Source organism: Serinus canaria, chromosome 7 (assembly GCF_022539315.1).
Source record: "Serinus canaria isolate serCan28SL12 chromosome 7, serCan2020, whole genome shotgun sequence".
Taxonomy (NCBI): Eukaryota; Metazoa; Chordata; class Aves; order Passeriformes; family Fringillidae; genus Serinus; species Serinus canaria.
In genome coordinates this window covers 7,688,386-7,711,252 of record NC_066321.1, presented here as the reverse complement: position 1 = coordinate 7,711,252, position 22,867 = coordinate 7,688,386, and the positions used below count along the sequence as shown (strand labels likewise).

General features: G+C 39.1%; 1 protein-coding gene across 1 annotated transcript in view; it reads right to left on the bottom strand.

Annotated features, from left to right (window-relative positions):
• Positions 1–22,867, bottom strand: part of DPP10 (dipeptidyl peptidase like 10) — a 236,978-nt gene that overhangs the window by 164,566 nt on the left and 49,545 nt on the right. Inside the window, exon 3 of the mRNA XM_050977060.1 lies at positions 17,686–17,781. Coding sequence (XP_050833017.1) covers positions 17,686–17,781 — 96 coding nt within the window. The remainder of the gene's footprint in view (positions 1–17,685; positions 17,782–22,867) is intronic.

The window sequence follows — 22,867 nt, the reverse complement described above, 5'->3', positions numbered from 1 at the left end:
TACTGGCATTTAGACACTGACAGACAGGTGTACATGAAAAAAAGGTGATTGGAAAGATTCTGTCAGCAAAATGGAACTGCAGGTCTAGAGAGTGCTGTAAGATATTATTATCCAAAGGTGCCATTAATTTATGTTTTGTACTGACTTGAATTTTTTTTTGCTTTTAGCTTTTTGTGGAACTGCTTATTTAAAAATGGCATGCAAAGAAGAAATTACTATGTATTGAGGCTTGGACAAGAGGTGGCTCCACTCCAGTAACATATATTTAATCTTTCTAGAACTTCATTCAATAGAAACAGTGTGTGTGAGTACATTCTTTATAAAAGCATCACCATAATAAGCACTTTCCATGACACTGAAGTTAAAACTGCCCATCAATTACCACGCACTTAAAAAAAATAACCTTCTACTAGAATTTTAGCTTAAAGTAATCTTGTTAAATAAAAATCAGTTTCATGCAGTGTTGGGCACACATTTAAAGAAAGCACAGAGCATTCAGTACCTAAAACCCAAACCCCAACACACAACTGCAATTAGGTTATTGAGTATCCCTCCTCTTGGCACCAAATCCTGAAAAAAACAGCACACACAAAAATCTGTTCTGTTGTACCTACTGCAAATGAGAATATTTGGGTTTTATCAGAGAAATTATGCAGCACCAATCTTTAATCCCAGTCCAGGACAGTCATCCAGCCTGTGATTTACTGCAAGGCTTCAGAATCAGCTCCGTGGAACCTCTGAGCCACCATGAGAGGAAATAGGCAAAAATCATTAAGCAGAAGTTCTCCTCTTCATTCAAATCAATTAAATAGCCATTGCAATGAGTTCAGCACTCAACTGTAAATGTCAGTCTAGACATACCACAAACATTTTTTGATTAATCTTGGTAATCAGTTAAGCCCAATTAAAAGAGATCAGCAATGTAGCCAAATCCTGGAGGATTTAATATACATATTATGCAAATTGAATCAGCAGATTTGTATTTTTTTTAATTAAACTTTACTCTTTATTGCTACCCAGGAGTTTTGGGTGAAATCATTTTATTGTTTTACAGAAACATTTTGCAAGCCTGGAATGTATTTCTCTCAGGGTTTGGTACTGCAAGGCAGTCATCACTATAATATGCAAGATGTACAGAGATAAATCACTCTAACAATGCTCATGATGGATTTCCCAGGCTAATCAATATTCCTGGTGAGGAGGAATGTCCAGCAATAATAAAAGCACAGGAAAGGGAGCAAAGAAAGCTGAATTCACTTAGCAGAAACACTCCCTTCCCAGAATGCTATGAAAATCCTATGAACCCAAAAATCAGAGAAGACAGATCAGAAAAAAACATCAAGAAAGCTTTTATCCTCCTCTCTCAAATACCTTCTCCCTGATCTTTTCCTCCTGCAACTTCCCCTTCTCTGCTGAGAACCAGCTGTATCCAAACCCCTCCTGGAAGATGCTTCTCTCATCCCCTCATTTCTCTCCCTTTAACAATTCTCACCACAGAACAACCCTCGAGCAGAAAAACTGCAGTCCTGCACGTGAAACCAAACTCCTCCAGGAGGGCACCTGGTGATTTCTGGGATCAGGCAGCAGCTGGGCTGAATAAATCCCCCTGTCAGCACACAGGGTGGAGCTGCTCCTCACAGCAGCAGATTCCCTTGGACAATCCTCTCCTGCAGGCTCTCAGCTGCTCACTGACACAGCCTGCCTGAAGCATCAATCCCTCACCATCTCCACCCTGGAAATAGGGAGTTCACAATTCTCTTCAGCTACTGCTTCCATTCCTTCAGTGCTGTGCCTTAATTTCCTCGTGTCAAACCAGGGATAGAGATTATGCCTCTCACTGATAAAGCACAATGATAAAGAAAATACATTATGGAGATGATGCAGATCTTCACTGAGGTCATTATTTCCATGAGACTCCTGCTCAAAGCAGCAGCTCCTTTTGCACTGATGCAAAGGGAGGAACTGCAGCCCACTAGCAGGCAGTGACTTCCTAATCCATCCAGACTTGGTCTCACAGAAGGATTCCTTGATGAAAATATGCATTGTAGCACCCAGGCTCTTCAAAGACCAGGAATTATAGGTGCATATGGCCCTCAGTGAAGAACCAGAGATTTACATCATGCTCCAATCTTCATTTAAGAAAATTTTTAAGTTTACATGTGCAGAAAAAAAAAAAAATAAATAAAAAGAGGCTGGCACCAAACTCAGGTATGAGAGTTGATTTTATGGAAGAAAAAAAGTTATTTTTTGTTTAGGTTTTAGATCTAACATACCCATAACCACAGAGAGAAGTCTTGGTTTCTTACACCAAAGAAAAATTATTTAATCCTAATCAAACAGAGTTTTTGTAGGCAGACAGAGGTCTAGATGAAATTCATTCATATATAACATGTATACTCATACATCATATGTATATTCATAAATCAGCCTCAATGAAGCTTGTTCCTATTTTAAATTAAAGCATTTTAATCCATTCTCCAGTTGTGTTGAAGCACAACGGCAAGAAAATCATGGACCAAATATACTTTTATATATATATATATATAATATATTTATTTATATACCCTGTTAATGCAATTGACATATCACACTCAAATTCCAAGCCAGAAATCTGTAGTTAGGGCTGACAGCTCATCTGTTTCAGCACAACACAAGCCACTGAGATGGTCTTTTTCCATTTCACAGCTGCTTTAAAACAAGACAAAATGTCATCCTTAACTGTCAGTTTCTTCCCTTTGTCATTTCACATCACAGCTCTAATTTTATTTAAACACCCTCATCTGCTGAGATTACATCTCTCAATTTGTTGCAACACAAATTAGAAAGATCTGTGCCAGCTCTCACCACTATCAGAGAGTTCTCTCCTGGTGCCTTGACTAATTGCCCATTTTAACAGATGAAACAACAGAACTTACAGTTTTGAGACTGTCTTTTGTTTGCATGAAGGGAGGATATCTGTGTCCCCACAGAGACTTGCTCTTTTGCCATTACCATAATTACAGTTTTCAGACTAAACTATCATAGCAGCACATCCACGCTGCTGCAGTGAAGGGTGTCAGGGTTTTCAGCAGCAGCTCTGCAGCCAGGTTGGAGCCTGACCTCAGTCAGCAAGAGAAAATGTGAAACTCAATACACAAATACACAAGAAGAAACTTCTCTAAATGTAGAAAGAACTCGTACTGGATAATATTAACCTGGAGACAAAAAGAAACAAAATCCCTAAAACGGAGCTGAATGTGTCAGGCAGACACAACATCCAATAATAGAACTACATTACACCCTAACCAAAACCAGAAACCTGCTCCCTCCTTCTGGCAGATTCTCTAGGTGATGCATTTGCCACCATCACAGTCCCTCAGGCCAAGAGCAGGAAAAAACCCAAAAAACCAGAACCAACGTCTGGGGATTCCAGCTTGTGGCAAAGCTGAGCTGCAAATCTTACACTGTTTGTGAACAAGAATGAATATGAAAAGTATCATTACATCTTTATTGATCTTGCTCAGTTCTGAGCTCCATAAATCAGAGCTTGAATGCAATTTGTATTCCTCCAGCCCCAAATAACCCCTGTGGCTCAAAGGGAGATTTCAGCCTTACAGAGGATTTGTCAGATGCTTTGGCACCTCCAAGTGTCACACATCAGGGAAAAGCAACTGAGATTAATATTAATAAGCTACTTTTAGGGAAAAGAAATAATTAGGTCTCTTTGGTCCAACTGATTCATCTTCTTTCCCTTTGTGCCGATCCTCTACACTTACATGTCTCTTCAAAGAGTAAATTGCTTAACTGCCTTTCGTTCCCAGATGAACCTGTTGCATCTGCATCACCTTCAGTGTGAGTGACTTCCAGCAACAGCTCATCCTTGTTTTCCTCAAAGCCATTCACACTTCTCTCAAGGGTTGCTTCCAGTTTGCAATCAGATTGAAGCACAGGATCCAGGGACAATTTATCTGTTTGCTGATGCTTGTTGTTTTCTGCTCACAAGAAGAAGATTAAGGCAAGGCATAAGGAACGCAGCTCTCTTGTCTGTCTCAACTTCAGCCAGGTAAAACTTGATCTGAGCTTAACCTTGAAATTGATCAATCAAGGGAAGAGATATTCAGCTGTCACCTAAAGGTAAGCAGGGAAAGAGAGAGACTGCCAGAAGGCAGACTCCATACCTAAGAATTAGATGTGAGATGTCTTTAACTATCACTATGTCACAATGCAATTTCAACTGCACACAATACTCATATTTACAAGATTTCATGACAATATGTCAGTCAACATCAAAGCATCCACAGAGCAACAGGGAACAGGAGAGAAATTCAGAAAAAAAACCCATTTCAACACTAAAGAATCTCTACTTTCAACAACATCTCACATTTCCTTTAAGTGTTATAACTAATTGGAGTGTAGACTCTTCAAAGCATAAATGCATAACTCCCATTAGCACTAATGGAAGTCAGACACACTCATCAAAGGGAGAATATACTTCTATCTTTACAGAAGTAATCAGTGTGTCACAAAGCTGTATTTTTCAGAAGTTATCCTTTGCATGCTATGCAAGCTGAGTACAAAGGTTTGCATTAATTTAAATTCAGATTAAGCACTTTAAAAATATTTCTCCTTCACTGGAAGAACTGAATGCAGCAAATCAGTTTGCTGTTATGTAAAAAAAATACATCACAAAATGCAGTAAAAATAATCACCCTTATAATTAAAGGCTGTCATGGTAAAATGCTTAAAAAGAATCCATTATTGAAAGAACATTTCACTGCTGTTCTGGGAAAGATATAATCAGGCAATTCCTCTCTGTGGTCCTTTCTTTAATACCCTCCCAAATAACCACTGTCAGTTCAGCCACCACAAACTGTTTTGCTCTATCTTGGTTATTTATCATTTTTTAGCAGGGTCTTTTGCAACAGGACAGGGGCGAATGTTTTGAAGCTAAAAGATGATCAGTTTAGATTAGGAGAAAGGAAGAAGTTTTTTACTCTTTGTACCAGAACAGGCTGCCCTGAGAGGCAGGGGCTGGCCCACCCCTGGAGCCTTTTAAGGTTGGATGGAGCTCAGGAAAGCCTGATCTTGTTGGAGATGTCCTTGCTCACTGCAGGGGGTGACCTACAGGAATTGTAAAGGTCTCTATCAACTGTTCTGAGATGCTGTGGACACACAGCTAATCATGTCTTAACAAAGATGGTCAACTGATGGAGTTTTAAAATGACAGGCCAAGTTCTTTTTAAACTATTTTTTTTCATTTATTCAGTAAATTCTCTGACAAAGCATTAAGCTTTATCCCTCCTTGAGAAGCAGGGAAGGAAAAGGCCATCAAGAGCTCTGAGGGAAAGCACAGGAGATCTTACAGATTCCTATCTCTCTTTTCTGGCACTGTTTGTTCATTAAGATTAACCTCCAACAGGATCAGAGCCCAGTTCTTATTCCAGCACAGGCATCAAAACTGGTTAAAAAAAAAAAGAAGGAAACAAAGCATAAAAAAGCCTTCCTTGAAAAGGCAGGTAACAAACCTTCTTTGGCTGCCACATCAAACAGGTTTCCCTGTGCTCTCAGCAGCACTGTCCAAGTCAGTGGCTGATAACAGCCTCTCCACATCAGTTTCCTTATTTGCTAAAAAACCAAACCCTCTTCCTCACCCCTGAGCTCTTCACACTTGTCTAAACATTGAATCCCAAGCAAGGAACTGCCTGAATTCATTCACATCTATGAAAGAAGGAAATGCTGCTTTGAAAACTGTTATGTTTAAATTAGTTTATATAAGCAACATAGTCACTTGTGGGTGCTGAAAAATCAAGTCTTCCTGAAAAATCATGATTTATACAAGTTTTTCTTTTATCAATCCCACAAATATAACATTGTAAACTGCTATTCAGAGAGGCATCACATTTACTAGAAATAACAAAAACTCCCAAGCATTTTTAAATTTTAATTAAAAATTAATATCCAAATCTCCTTTTTTGAGTCAATGCAATAATGAAATTTATTTTTAAAATGTGACACTGTGCTGAAATTCACTGCTAAAGGAATAAATAGCTGCAGATATATCAGTGCACTCTGAGTTACTGAATAAAGTTGCTTGAGAAGTTTTGCTCTGCAGGTTTTTATGGTTATTAAACAAACCAGGAAGCAGAGACTAAAGCAGACACTAAGTCAGTCTCCACTTTTACTAAGAACTAGAATAACCTTCATCCAACACATCACCAGTGTAGGGAATTAGGAGATTTCATGGTGTTCAGCAAGGGAACTCTCCCAGGGCAGCCTGGAGTCAGGCTGTCAGGGATACTGCTTTCCCACTCCCAGCTCTGCCAAGTCCTGCTCTCAGATAAAAACAAACCCTACTTCAAATTCATTTTATTTCCTGGCCTTACTCAATCCAGAAAACCACCAAGCAAACAGAAAAAAAAAATAATGCAAATTATTGAATATTCAGACTTGTTCAGTTTCATAATGAGGAACAAAATAAAACCCACTGTTAACTCAGAGTATATTTTAATCTACAGGTGAGGCAATCAGTGGTTGTTGTTGCAGCACTCAGGACAGACACATCCTATACTCAAAAAGTGTTTGGTTAAAATTAATAAAAGGTTATTTTGAAGATGACAGTGAGTCAGAAAGCTTTTAATCCTGAAAGAAATATTGTCTGCCTCTATTTCCATATACTACTCATCAAACAATGATGCTGGCAATGGCAGTCCCTGAAGTAAAAACTTTATTTATCTTCACTTTCAGCTCTTTCTCAATATCAATACTCTTTGCCCTGATTTTAGCCAAGTAGGTAAAACTATAATTTAACATTATAACTTCTGGAAGAATACAGCAGAACTGTTGCTGTTATTTCCATTACAGTAACATGCATGAGTTAATCAAGGTCTTCAGCAAGAAGTTTGAGTTTGAAGTTGTTTTCAATTAACAATTTATCAAAATCATAGCTCAGGGAACAGCTAGAGAAAAGGGCAGAGTATTTAAGCAGAGAGGAACATTTATGTAACATGTTATAAGACCATTTTAAATTGCTAAAAAAAGAAAGAGCTAACTTGTTGGAACAGTGAGTCCTTGCCTCTAGGAGGACAAGGTACAACAGTGGGTATGAAAATGGAAAAAACATAAAAATTCATAGCTTACATAAATTTCATTACATGTGTAGTTGCCCAGAAAGCAAAGAATTAGCATCTACCTTTGAAGCACCTCATAACAGGAGCCCATTTTTCCACATCTTTGTGCATCTGGAACCCATCAAGAATCAGTGGAAATGCTGCAGATTATAATATTCACTCTGCAACAGATTTCCACTCATGGAAGATGACATCATAGCTTGGGAAATTTATAATGTGGTTTAATTGATAATATGGCTTAGAGCCTCCTTCTCTACATTGCCCATAGAGAGGAATAAATATTGGATAGTGCAATCATTTTTATTCCAAATTAGAATAAACTGAAAACCTTATACTTCACTATTTTTTAGTTAAAATATTCCTCAGAATTTCAAATAGAATATATTGAAATACTGGTTTTGAAATGTTGATCTGTTCACTCCAATAATACAATACATCATTTTTGCATGAATAAAATAGTGTGACCAAGTAATTTAAAGCCCATTATAATAGCAATGTCAAAATGAAATTATTATGCCAAAGACAAGATTTCAACATTCAAAATTAAAAATCACACTGTCCAAAATGTGAGAAAGCTGAAGCAAACTATCTAAACCTTCTTCACTAAGTTTATACAGAAAACACTCCTTCATAAAAAACTTGCAAGTGAAAACCAAAATGAAAAGAAAGCATCAGAAAACATTTCTAACAAATGTATCTGCAGCCAGCCACACTTGCCACTCTGAATCTGACAGCTTAGTGACCTTTACAGAGGAGCTGTCTCAGCTGAGATCCTGATAACAAATTCATAATTATCTGAACCATCATTACAGAATTAACAGACCCAACCTGGCAGACAAGACTCCAGGCCTGAGAAGAAACAAAGCTGCCTTTTATCCCAGAGACAGCTGCTCTAGGATGGGGTCAAAAACCAACTTTTGAAATTAGTCAGACTAATTCTCATGTAATGCCTGTCCTGCAGTAAAACAGATTCTCTTCCCTGCTCCATGTATTGCTGTTGCTCACAATGACAACTCAAAAGTCCTAGCTTTTCACAGCCACATTTTCAAAGTGCTTGGAATTTTTACTTTCAAAGTGCAACTTACAGATTTGCAGAAAACTTTAGGCTTCCAAGCAGCTTTGGCTGAACTGAAAAATCAATATTCCACATGCAGAAGAAATTCAGTCATTCCTATGCCTCAAGTAGGCTGCAAGTGCAGAAAGCACACTCTGCATTTCCCTTTGAGGCACAGTTAAATCAGATGGTCTGCATTCATCAGGAAGTCTCAACTATGGACAGAAGACATGCTTTATCCCTGAGGGGAAAGATATCCTGGAAAACACAGGCAAAAACTGGGTTACAGTTAAGTGACTCTTAGCATGGGAGGCTGATAATTCTGTCAAAAACCTGACTGATTCTCCCATTCCCCTGTTGGAGTAATAGTTTCCTCACAAGGTGCCTGGAGTTTAATTTATCTCCCTAAAGAGGCTCTGAGTTTGCACTGCATTAGTGGGTCAAAGCCAATCTATATTTACAGATGTGGAAAAACAATACCTGGCTACTCTAATGATTACTAGCTGCAGGTTTCTCACACAAATTGCTTATAAACTTTCTCAGGTTGGAGAAACAAGCAAAGATCAAGTTGCTTGGGGTTCTCTCCACACTACAGTGACACACAGAAAGTATAGGGGACACATTTGATTTCTATAGCAGTAAATTAAAAATGTAATTAAATCCAATTGTCAAAAATGTAATAAGTTCAAGTTTACAGCATTGTTGTTCTCACTGCACTTCACACTTTATTGTGAGAATTGAACAGAACTGATGCACTGAATGGACCTTGAAAGAATCCTAAATGCATGAGCTCAGTTTTTGTAGACAGATAAATCCAAACATATTTTCCCAAAGATACTAAAACCTAAACATACTAATCCTACTCAAGTCCTTTTGCATCACACTGAAAAAGATAACAAGCAAAACTGTTCCAGTGCCAACCACATTTTCATAAGAATATAACCCTGTCCTGGGCAAAACAGACCAGGAAAATGAGTGGCAAATATGAGTCAGTGTCTGTGAAATCTGCCACAACAGAATCAGTTAAACAGAGATAAAACAGGACCAAAAGTGAAATAAACTTATGTGTATATATATCTTCATAGATACAAATGTGTTTAAAAATGCAATTTTTATGGATCCATTATGCAAACATTTGAGCTAGACAGAATGGTGTAGAAAGCACTGGTTTTACTGCCTCTTAATCCAAGAAAAAACATGAATGGATAACAAAATGTAAGGATTAGAAATGTAAAACTTTGCCTTTTAGAGATACTGACTTTAAGCACTGTACAGCTTACCTATCTGCCACAAAACACAACTGAGTGTTTGTTAAACTGCCTAGAAAACTGACAAAAATTCAAGGATTTGGTTTAGGCAAATGGAAATAAGGCAGGATCAGCCAGCTGTGCTGCTGCTGCACACAGCTACAGCTCCAGGTTCATCCCCCTCCTGCACAGCACTCCTTTGAAGAAAACCCAATTGCTGATGAACAAATTGGAGCAGCCCTAAATGAGCCTTTAAGAAGGACCATGAACCAGCTGCAGGAATAAACAGCAGCTTCCAAAGGAGAAGTTAACAGGCCACCAGAAATCCATCCCATGGGGGAAGGAGTGCAGCTCCAGCTGGGTACCCTTTGTGCTGATGGCAAGTGGGGAAAGCTGAACAAGCAGGCACAGGGTGAAGATATTACCCTTCATGTGAACACAAGCCTGCTGGTGCACACAGATACATCCCTGAAGTCTTGAAGAGTAAGGAAAAACAATGTGGAAGTCTGGAGGGAGCTCCCAAGTCTGCTGTGCAGCACCCACCACCTGTCACCATTCCAAAATGCTTCATCCCCTGCTCAGCTTTGCTCATGGTAACAAAACTCCTCGCCCTAGGGGGCTGGGCCATCCTAGAGCAGTGATGTAGCACATTCAGTTTGGACTTGTTGATCACATTTAGGACTGCTGGCTTAGCCAGAAATGTGTTACTGAGAAAAGGCCTCCCTGTTCCACCAGCATCACTATGGAAACTAGGGGAATATTTAAACTTACTCCTGCACTGCACTCAGGAGACTTTTGCTTCAATAAACAGGGAGAACTCAGATTTATTTAGTCTCTGGTCCTCTTTCCCAGGGGTTCACACACAGAACTGCTGTACTTAACCTTCCAGCATTAGGTTACTATCCAGAAATACTGATTAGAAAATGTAAATCATTCTGCTAATCTCTTTCAAAAGACACCTTGTGCAACAGATACACTCTCCCTGTGTAAATGTTTTCTAAGGATATTGATGTCTTTGTTAAATTCTTAATGCTTTGGGCTGTGGAATAAGTAAAAAATCAATAGGGACATAAATTTTAAGAAGGATTGCAATGATTAGCTGTGTTTTGGCTATTGGTGGCAAAAGGTAGTTTGACCTCCCACTAGCTGGAATATCTGATTTCATTTTTTCCTGACTTATGTCCCAATCTCTGGATTTTGTCCCATCCCTAGAGATTTCAACTAGCATGGAATCAGGCTACATCTCAAAATGGATACCACTAGAAGTAAGTTGTTCCAAGAAACAAGGACTCTTAAGGAAAATATATTTCAAGTATTCTGGGGAGGGAATAAAACAGACCTAGTAAAAATAAAAACCAAAATGTTAAAAAAAAAATGGCCAGGAAAAAAAAAAAACTTTGCAATCAGTACTGGTGATGTTTGAGTGAAAACAAGAGTCACAGGATACTGCAGAAGTCACAAACACAACATTGTCCTGGTGTACAAAGAATGTTGGTGGAGGAAGGAAAAAATCATTTGCAGAATCCAATGGAGACACAGGGAATGCCCAGCACTGTTTAGTGCTTGTTCCCCATCATTAGCAGTGGCACCAGGATCGATGCAGCCACAGGGATTACCTGAGCTGAGCAGAACTGCTTCTGAGGAAGCAGGACATGTGGCACCTTGGGGACATCAAGGACAGGAGGGGAGAAAGGGGCACAGTCCCTGCAGCAGGTGCTGACAGGGTGGTGGGACAGGGAGATCAGGTGCAAGAGCCACTGAGTAACATTGCCTAAAGACTAGACCAGAGCCAAGAGGAAAAATTCCTGATTTAATTACCTTACTGTGGTACACACTGTGGAAGAAAGAATTTTAATGAGGACAAAACACCAAACCAACCACCCACAAAAACTAAAACCAATGAGAAAATAAAAAATTCTTCCTAAACCAAAATTGTTCATTGTTTGAGAAACCACAATTCCTGGAGCAAAGGACACCACACTGCACATTATTCTTGGCACAGGGGTGGTACCTCCACAACCTTTCCCTGAATGGCCAATTACCCATCCACAGCTGGCTCACAGAGAGTCTTGAGCATCAGCACAAACACAGCCCCAAACTCCTCCAGTCTGCTCCCTAATGAGAGAACTGAATCACTCAATCTGTTCCACAAAAACATTGTTTAAATTCTTTTGTTTAAGAAGTTATTTTAACAAATCAGTGGAATGATATCAGTCAAGCCTTTTATTTCCCTTTTTAGCAGTTTCTGAAAGAAATATCAGCCAGCCTGGAGATGCTTTATGTATCTTCTCAAATTTTCTGGGCCTTTCCCAAAACATTGTCTTCAGACTTGGCAAAACTTGGGTGTGTATTTCACACAACTTGCTGGAGTTTTAGGAAAGAAGAATTTCAGCTAAAAGCCTCCAAGGATTGGAGTGCTATCTTAGGATTTTTTTTTTTTTTACTTGTTCTTCCACAGGCTGCTTTTTGCAGAAAGGAGAATCAAAGTCCAACCCCCTCTGCTGCCTTTCAGAAATAAACTCTTCAGAGAGAAGAGACAACAAAACAACTCCCTGGCCTGGCTTCCAGCTCCAGGCTCTGCACAGACAGATTCCAACAAAAAAATGAAAGCTCTGTGCAGAGCTGGCACGAGTCACACTGAGCACACTCCTCTTCATTCTGCCCAAGCCCCATACAGAGCATTAGTTAATTATTAATTAATTAATTAATTAACATCACAGCAAATTTGTGAGCACCAAGCAGCCCCTGCTGCACCACCAGTGCTCTCCTGCACCATGGCTGCATTCCAGCCTGGCCACTTCCCACTCTCATCTCCTTTAGGGCACAGGGAATAAACCAACACAGGACTCCACTCCAACATCCATCCCTGACTGCAGGGGTAACACCAACACACACACAGATGAGCAATTCTAAAGAGGGGGTTCTTTGCTTCTTGAGTCCAGCTCAGCAACAAATTTCTGGAGCAGAATCTCTTCTCTTGAAGAGAATCAGAGTAGAGAGAGAGTGGAATCTCTCTACTGCTCAGTGCTGGATTATTTCTTGCCCTTGACCCATATCCATTGACAAACATCACAACACACTCAGCTCTGTGAAAACAAGTTTGTGTTTATCTCACACACACAAAAAGCTTCTTTTAAGAAATTCCAAATGTTTTAAACCATATTTTTACTGCCCAAAGTTGGCATATGTGCTACTGTGGAATCCAAGTGCTGTGCTTCCCAAACCACTTCCATTTTTATCATAAATAATCTTAAAGCAATTTCAATCAATCACCTTCATGCCAGGTTTCCCAGGCCCACTTTTTATTTTATTTTTCAGGAGAGACAAGAGGCAAGAGAGACCCAAGGGAAGCAGCAGCTCCAGCAAAGGCCACTGCCTACACATTTCACTGCCCAGGTGACAAAGGCAGTGTACAGCATGAGAAACGTGCCAGGGACAGCCACAGATAAAATTATGGGCAGACACTCTCTCAGTTGCTCTTTAAGGAAAGAAAACATGTTATGAGAAGCTGAAGTAATATTTCTTCAGCCAGTCTGTCCATGTAAACTGTAATATACAGTCTACAAAACATGACAGTGAAACCACTGCTCAACTGTAAAGCAAAAATGCTTTAAAATTATAAATTTTTTCCCTTTTTTTTTTATTTTAGAGACTACTAAAGAAAATAAATGTTTGCAAAATAAACGTGGGGAGCAGAGGGATTTCCTGCCTAAACCAGTGCTATGGTTCCTCTGATGTTCAAAAGGGGTCTCATCACTTGCTCTCTTTTCTCCTCACTGCATGAAAGTAAAGATGCCCACATCAGAACTAGCAATCACTCAGCAAATGAAAGCTTCTGCTGAGGCTGATACAGGAAATCTGGAAACAACATAAAACCACAAAAATAAAACAAGTAAATAAGGTTAATGCAAAGGCTTGAGGTAAAAAAAAAAAAAAAAAAATGGAGTGAAAATATTTCTGACTTGGATGGAGTGGTTTATTATAATTTTCAAAAAAAAAAAAAAACACATTAAAACTGGAAAAGGAGAAGAAACAAACAAACAAACAAAAAAGGGTTGAAGAATGTATGCCTTAAAAATATAGGTGCATGAAAAAATTATTTCCTTTGAAAATTAAATCAGGGTGTGCCTGGTGGGACTGCTGGCACAACCTTGGATTTTATGGTGGAAAAAGTGATAAACCTAATTCCAGAACAGAGGTTTACAATAAGAAAAAAAAAACACACACACAAAACCACACACATGCTCAGGTGATTTGCTGAGCTCTAGCACAAACAGAATTCCAGGGCACTGCCTGCTGCAGGCCATCATTCAGACTGCAGCTCCTCCTGCAACACTCTTTATTCAAATGTATGAAAAGTGCTGTCACTGTGCTGGCTCTACACCCATCCCTCAGTGCCACCAAGGAGCCAGTGCACTCCATCATGTACAGGAAAGATTGGCAAAGAATGTCTGAACAGAAAAAAATGCAAGAAATTCATATATTCACAGAGGAATACACAAAAATATTCTGAGTTTTATTGTCATTAACAGCTATAGTCCCTGAAACAAGAGATGTAAGCACAGATCTCAGTAAAAGAATGCAAATCTGTTGAGTCCTCAATATTTGCCAAAGGGCAGCATACATATTTCTAGGTAACTTGAGAGAAGTTGGGAAAATTTCCTGAAAAAATTCTTCACTCTGCACCAATGAGCTGTCAGGATCAACCACATTCATTATTCACTGGCAGCATTTTTAATTCTTATTTCCTATTAGAAAACCTGAAGATCAAGATTGCTACAGGAAGATGTACTCTCATTTAAGGTCTCCAAAACTAAGCCAGACAATGGAATACCTTCTGCAATTAAACACTTTTCCAGCTGACAGGGATTGGACTGGTCAATGGTTGTGTGTACTCTCCACCATGTCCTTCTGCAGCCAAAGTAATCAGATTTATAACTGACAAAGCTTAGTGCCCTACTAAGTTATTTACAACAAAATCCCTAGCTATCATCCCTATTTTCTTACTCTTTCCTTTGTAAATTCTTTCAAAGAAAGAAAAAAAATCCAGGTCAGGTTAAAAATATATATATATATATATATATATATAGCCTTTGAAATAAACCAAAATAGACAGAAAATAAATGAAGGGAAGAAGAAATCTGGATATCTGCACATGTAAATCTTTACATATTATATAAAATGGGAATATATTTTGTCACTTTTAAGACCAGATCACAGTGTTTCTGTTATTTTCTTCAGCAACATCTGATTATCTCAGATAAAGACCAACATCTCCCCTCCAACTTCAGATATTTGCATAATTATTAACTTTGGTGGCAAGCCCATAAAATTGTGGACTCAGTTTCAAGCAGGAAAGGAAATGGACTGTACAAAATTCTGCATTTAAGGGCTGCTCCTATTAAAGAGCAGTCTGGAAACAGCTGCATGGGGATGGGGTTTGCAGTGAAGGAGCTTTCAAACAAGGAAGAAATAATGCAAGATTGGAAGATAATGTCAGAGAAATCCAAAGATCAGTAGGGGAAGTTTCACTAAAGGGCAGCAGCTGAACTCCAGGCCTTACCTAAGGACACAGTGATTCACCCACCACTTGAAATCCTTACATCTTTCTTTTTGTTTTTCTACAAAACAGGCTCCAGACCCTGAAGACACTGCTTACAGCAGGAACCACTTTTTCAATCTCCATCCCTACCCCTTCCCAGGAGGGAAAGATGATCAAACTTTCAGATGGATACAAATTATCCTGTTCCAAGAGGAGCACAAGGTAGTAAGTAGCTATTTATTTTCTGCTAAAATCACCCTGTGCAGAGTTCACTTACCCTGCCAATATCCAAAGAAAGTGCCAAATGCTCCCCTCCAGCTCCACAGTAATGAATCTGAAGTTATATATTTCATTTTCCATGCATATAGTGCCACAGTGCCAGGAAACAAAGTCTTAAAAAATAAAAATAGAAGCAGGAAGCAGAAATGCTGCTTTGCAAGACTGTTCCTTGGGGGTTTTTTATTGCCCAAGATATTGGATATCATTAACTATACTGGCTATTAAAAAAAAAAAAAAAAAAACTATACACATTTTTTCTCTGTTCATCAAAAATGCTAAGCAATTAATAAATCCTTAATTACACATAGTTTTTGTTTATTTCTCACACACATATATCAATAAACAAAATGGCCTTTCTTTCCTTTGTTTTTTTTTTTTTTTTTACTACTGGATTTCATTGTTTCTTTGGCCAATAAACTCAGGAGAGCACCTGAGTTTAATGTAAAAAGCTTAGAAGTTTTCACACTGACTCAGAAAACCATAATTGCAGAAAGATTGGACATTAGTACCAATGTGCTGTTAATAAACACAGGGCACTTCTCTAATAAATAGCATTTCTAATATTATTTTCAAGAGATGGAAAAGTTCATACCTGTACAATCTCATAGCTTTTACACTGGATTGTTTACAGGATTTTTTTGCATGATACTAATACAAATTACATTTTTGCATGATGCTAATGAAATTCTATTTCACTTTAGGAGCTTTTTAAGATGGATTTTGGAGACCACAGGAGAAACCTGTATGCAAGCAAGGGTTTAGCATCAAATTCTGCATTTCTTTTTACCACATCTGGAAACCTCATAAAAGAAGCTTTGCTGTTATTACAGGCTGTAGAAGAGAGTTAAGAAATACAATTACCTACATGTTTTACAGCATCACCAATATTTAATGCAGCTCCATCCACAGCCTTTTAGTTTTATTGTCCTGGGTTTTGAAATTAGGACTATTTTTATGCAGAGAATATTATGCACATGTTATGAAGAACTACTAGAGTTCTTAGGAGAATAATCTCATGGATTTTTTATTAATCTCATGGATAGAACCAGCATAATGATCTTCTTCCCCTCTGTACTTACCTGCCTCTAGTGACCCCTCTAGTTTACAATACTGGCTCTGGGATAGCTCTATGGGACAGTGAGGACCTGTGTTTTTCACATAGGGTGGGGTCAGAAGTAGCTGGTTTGTGAATTTACCAGAGAAAAGCAAATTGAAAACCTGCTTTTATGATTTCATTAGCAAACAGCCTTATAGGAAAAGTTTTCTGCCCAACACAAGAAACTGCTCCTCTTGGCAACAGAACTGTTCCAGCTTCACCCAGCATCACATTTTTGTGCACTGACTGCAGACAGAAACCAGTCCAAAGAAGAAACTAAGGGCAACTCAGCAGAGAGGTGAGAAGTCTTTGGAGCAGCTGGGGAAAGGGAGTGGCAGGAAACTAAACTGAGTGTCCATTCTCTTAGCCCTAAACCAATGGCTACCAAATAACACCACAGCAGGTGCTGAAAAAAAACAGGTTGAGCATGCTTTTCTCCTTTTTATGCTTTTGCTTTTAAATGCACTTATGTTTATTATATCCACTTCATTCTTCAGAGTTTATCACAAAGCAATAATTCAATCACACAGCTCCCTGCTAAGTAAAGCAGTTCTAGTTACAGCTGAATGCCAAAGGTGATAAAATTGAAGCATTATTTCCATGCAAGGTCGCTGTGGATTTACACACACAGCCACCACCAGCCTTCTGCCTTGCACCGAGCACTCCACAACAGTTTTGCCTTGCCCAGCTTGGCACAAATCCTGCTGTTACTCTTTTGATACAGTTGCTACTGCACCACCTGTGCATTTCTTACCCAGAGAAAGTGAACAAGGCATGGCAACAAGAGAAAAGGAAGTCAGTGAGTTGAAAAAAAGTGTTTGAATTTGTTTTTCTTTACTACATTAAAGCTGCTTAATTTTTTGAGAACTCTGTATGCCATGCATAAATCATTTAATAAATTAGAATACTAAATACAATTTGTAGTCATCAGAAAATTATCATGACTGTACAAGTATATTGAAATATTCAAGTTGCTTTTCTAGATGCAAAGAGAACCAGTTCTCAAATCCCAAAGTTCAGGCATTAATAGAGTTGATCTTCCTGTGAATTCACAAACAAGATCCACTTCTTAAAAACAATTCCTCATCAATGCTTCCAACTGATCAGGAGCATGAACAGATAATTTCAGTGGACAGAGATTTCAGATAATTTCTACTAGACAGAGCTTTAAATTTAGAAAGCCACTTCAAAAATTAATGAAAGAGACGTGATTCAGAGCAACAAGGAAAACTGGGACACTGGCCAATTTCAAGAGGGTTTGAAATTTTAACTGATTTTTTTTTTCTCAGTGACTGGATAATATCATTCAAGACTCAAAATTTTTACCTAGCTTCAAATTAGGTGAGAGTTTATAAGCTTACCATTAATCCATTTGGCTTCTGGATTATGAACGATGAACTCTTTTCTGAAGAGATCTTCCAAGGATAATCTGTTTTCTGATGAATTTGCAAGTTCATCTAAAATAAACACAAAAAAGGATCATTTTAGATAATTATTGAAGACAATATATTTTGTGTTGTTTGCAAAACACTGGAATTATAGAACCATGGTAACAATACCTTCCTCTTATTTTTTTTTTTTTTTTTCACAACAAGAACAAGTATCACTTTTGTTTAGTAAAGTTTCAGGAAAAAAAGAATTGATACCTCTTGGACAGGAAAACTACAGAATTTAGTGTTTGGCTATTTGTTATATTGGGACTTTCACAGCAGAGCTCTTCCTTACCACAGCACCACACCACAAAAAATTACAAACAAACACCAAAATTTCCTGACAGCCAAAGGATGTTGGCCATATTAAGTACCTTACACTGAGAAAAACGAGATAAAAAACTCCTGCAAGTAAATCTGGAACCAACTTCACTTATTCAACAATTTAAAATGAAATTTTAAAAAAATCTACATGCACATTTCATAGCCTGTGCTTGCTTTCTAGTGATGTGAACAGCATAACTTGGCTAGCAGCCTCGTGTTTTCCCAAACATGACCCAGGAATATTGTGCTCCTGAACATTAGCCAACATGGACTTACAAAACAAAACAAAATAAAACAAAATTAATTTCCTGCATCTAAAATCAACTCCACACTTCAGAAAACTAAAAAAGAAGCTCTGCTAAAAATATCATTGCTGTTGTGCTGTAAGTTATAAAAATAAGTAGTGAAGATTTCAATAGAGAAGATTCAATAGTGAAATGCTGCATTAACAGTGATAATGTTGAACCATTACCATTAAAGCAAAAGTTTTAGTGCCAAAAGACAAAAATCCACCAAGGTTCCAAGCAATAATCCCTGGCAGCAGCTTGACCTTCACCTGACTGCTTTAGGCTGTTTAGAAGAGCAGCTGCCAAAAGCTGTGCTGGTTGTTGCCTCTGCAAGAAGATGCCCCTGTGCACTTCCCACACTACCAGTCCAATGCCCTGCCAGTTTTTCAAAATAATTTTGTATTCTTGGGCAGGTCACCATAAATTACCACACTCATTCTCTTCTCTATGAGCTTTTCTTTCCCCCTCCATGAGAGGAACTTCTTGTTAGGCAGATTCTGTCCTTACTGATATTAAAAGTGCTCTGGTGACAGGCACATACAAGGAGAGTATTTGCTATCACAGCAGTCAAGCATCTTTGTTATCTTTGTGCCAACCCATGATGCCAACAGGACATTTTTATCAAAGAAACCTGCTTTGTAAAGGTCACATCCTGTAATACATTTTGGATGAAAATGTGACCCTTCAAAGAGCATAAAGTCAATCAATAGTTTTGTTATTGGTCTTTATTCAGGCAAATTTCTCAATTAGAGGGCCAGCTGAAAGCTTACTGGAACCAACAGCAATATGATATTTTTGCCTTTAAATGTCAGCACTGCCTGCTGCAGTCACTTCAGCTGATATTAATAAAGGTGCATCCTTGGTGCACTGAAGAGAGACTCCCTTTTAATGCACATCATGAATTTACAGTAGACACAAGAACATCCCAGCTGCTCACTCCACAGCTCTGCTGCATTTTGCACATTGCTCCCTCCCAGGTGGCAGCAGGGCTCTGGGAAGCACTCACCCACTGCAATCAATACTTCTTGTCTTGTAAAGATCCTCCCTCGTAAGACAAACATTCTAATCCTTAAATAGCTTTTTGCCCTCTTCCTGCCTTCCAGGAATCAAAATAGTCTGTTTAGGTTATTTTTTTTCTCATCTGCCAGTCCAGCATGGGACACTATTCCACTTGCTGTCTTACTGGGGCTTTACAGCAGAGAACATTATCTCTCTTGATTTATACCTAATCCCTCTGTTTACACATCGCGGGACCTTGTTAGCTCTTGCTCCTGACACACACTGTGTTTTTATCTTCAAAGTGAGCACATGTTGTTATGTGTGCTCTGTTCAGCTCCACAAATGCCTTCCTGTGTCTTCCAAACACTGCTTCTGACTTAACAGCACCAGACACTGGGCTCCTCTCGTGCCCATTATCCCCTTCTCCACAGCCTTGTTGACAACCTACCCTGCACAAGCTGTTTTCCATCACCTATTTGGATTCCACACACCCTGGTCCTGATGCTGTTTGTAATTCCAAACGTGTTCCCCTTCTAACCTTACCTGAGTCTGTTTCTACTCATTGTGACCCTTTATTTCCTGCCAGTTTGCCAACTAGCAATCAAGCTCACACAAGCTGTTATGTTGTCAAAGATTGCCTTACCTATGACAGATTTTTTTTCCAACTGCTTAAATTAAAATCACTAAAACAATGTATCAGCTGAGTACAGAGAGGCTATTAGAGAAGAAAGGAGCACCAGCTCTGCTCTCTGTTTGCTATCACACCCCTGGCAAGAAATCTCAATATAAATTGGATTCTAAAGTAAGTTTTAAATTATAGTTAGCATTTGTAAACTGAAAAAAAATGGTATCTTCAAGCAACTTGAAGATGTTTTAGAAGTTTGTTTTTTGGTTTTTTTTTTTTCTAATGGTAAATTTTAACCAAATCAGAGTCCTGTCTGTAGCCCTTAACTCCACCTTTTCCCTCTGTCAGTATCTCAGGTGCCCAGATTATCTGTAACAGGATGAATTACACATCCTGGGAACCCTCAAAACAGTAGTGGGTTAATCTTTATTGAGCACAAAATAATTGTACTCCACCACGTTCATACTCAGAGGCAGGGGAGAACAGGAGGGGTGGCCCTCTGTGTCAGGGACCAGCTGGGATGGATGGGTGGAGGGGTAGAGGGATGGAGGGATGGATGGAGGGATGGATGGAGGGATGGATGGAGGGATGGATGGATGGATGGATGGATGGATGGATGGATGGATGGATGGATGGATGGATGGATGGATGGATGGATGGATGGATGGATGGATGGATGGATGGATGGATGGATGGATGGATGGATGGATGGATGGATGGATGGATGGATGGATGGATGGATGGATGGATGGATGGATGGATGGATGGATGGATGGATGGATGAGGTGACCTGACCTTATGGGTCAGGATTAAAGAGGGGACAGGGACAGGTGACATTATTGTCACCTTGGGGGCTGCTACAGGCCACCCCAGCTGGGACACCAAGGGCAGTGTCCTCCCATCCCCAAGCCCTGGTCCTTGGGGGTGACTTTGGCCACCCCAGTACCTCCTGGGGGGGGACAGCACAGTGGGGCATACCCAACCCAGCAGGTTCCTGGAATGCACTGCTGGTTACTCTTCTCCAAGGGACAAGGACATGAACCCACTGGAGCAGGTCCAGAGGAGGCCACAAAGATCCTCAGGGGGCTGCAGCATCTCTGCTGTGGAGACAGGGAGATCTGAGACTGCTCAGATCTGGAGAAGAGAAGGCTCCAGCAAGACCTTAGGGCACCTTCCAATACCTAAGGGTGCTCCAAGAAAGCTGGAGAGGGACTTCTGGACAGTCATGGAGTGACAGGACAAGGGGAAATTGCTTTAAACTGAAAGAGTGCAGGTTTAGATTGGGTGTCAGGAAGAAATTCTTCCCTGTGAGGGTGGAGAGGTCCTGGCACAGGGTGCCCAGAGAAGCTGTGGCTGCTCCATCCCTGGAAGTGCTCAGAACCAGGACAGGGCTTGGAGCCACCTGGGATAGTGGAAAGTGTCCCTGCCCATGGCAGGGGGGTGGGAATGAGATGATCTTTAAGGTCCCTTCCAACCGAAACTAATCTTTGATCCTAGGATGTACTTGTTTATTTTAAAGACTTGCTTTTACTACTTGTATTTATTACATTACAAAATAGCCCACTGTCTCTTTTTCATTTCCCTGTAAATTTTATTGAATTATTCCTTAAAGGAATGATATTTCCAATGTTCTCATGCTCTGTATTTGGTCTGAAATGATATATATATATAAATATATGTATGTATGTGCAGCAAATGACACAGATTACAGAGATACAAACAAAATCAAATGCTAAAGACTAAATGACTACTTCTTAATTGTAAATCCAATTAAAAACAGTTCAAATACTGGCATGTATTAATTCAAAGTGACAAACCTGTTTGTGCTTACTAAACTAGAAGGCTCCAAAACTTGAAATTAATGACCCTGCTACTTTCCACGAGTTTATAGGACATTATTTTTGCAGGTTAAATATAGTCTAAACACCTCATAAAATTTGCCTTCTAACTTAGCAAATAAAACTAATAATTATGTACTGTAGTATGCCATTAACTGAAGCTCCCTACTGACTTTGCTGTGGAAAAAAAAATGTTTTATGCTAGAAATAAGGATGTTAAATGCCATCTGAAAAGTGGAAAAACACCACTAGTAAACTGTATGCAAGCCAGCAGGTGTAGCTGGGAATTAGCACAGCTCACTTTGTGTCGTCGTGACAAAGGAAGAAAACTCGCCAGAAAATAGTCAGATATCAGAACCTGCCTGCCAATTTACAGTAGGTACAGGGAGTCTGTACAGAACTGAACAGATACCTGAAACTTCTTGCAGTAAATATCCACATCACAAAAAAATTTAAAAAAATTTTTTTTAAAAAATTGTAGTTTGCTTTCTTTTCCTTTAAGAGTAGTATGAGAGAGGGAATGGAGAGGTCAGTCCTAATCCTGAACAGTTTATCCACTGGACATAATCCAAATGGATTCTCTTCCCAGAGTTTGATTTTACTGAACCCTTTCCAAAAAAAGTGTTTTCTGACCATTTGTCTGACCTAAATGTTCTCTAAAGTAATTTTTCTGAAAAAGTGTCCTTTTTTTTTCTACCATGTGTGAGGTTTCCTTGAGTCTATGATTAGGCAGGTGCCACTTTGCTCATCAGCAAGTGCACACATCTGCAGGCATGGTTTAAATGCCAACATCAATATCTCAGTAAGCAAGTCCTGAAAAAAGCATTTGAGTCTTCCACACCTTCAGAAACTGTAAGTTAACATGAAGGTAGAACTACTGACAGTCCCAAAAAGAAAAAAAAACACCTTCAAGTATTGTGGCAAAACACCTGTAGAGGGGAGGCCAAATCCATACAACTCCTAGGCTGTTCTTGAGAGGTTTTTCATATAAAAGCTTTCAGCTGCTAATACTTTCAATTGAACTTTTGTCAGTTCTGAAA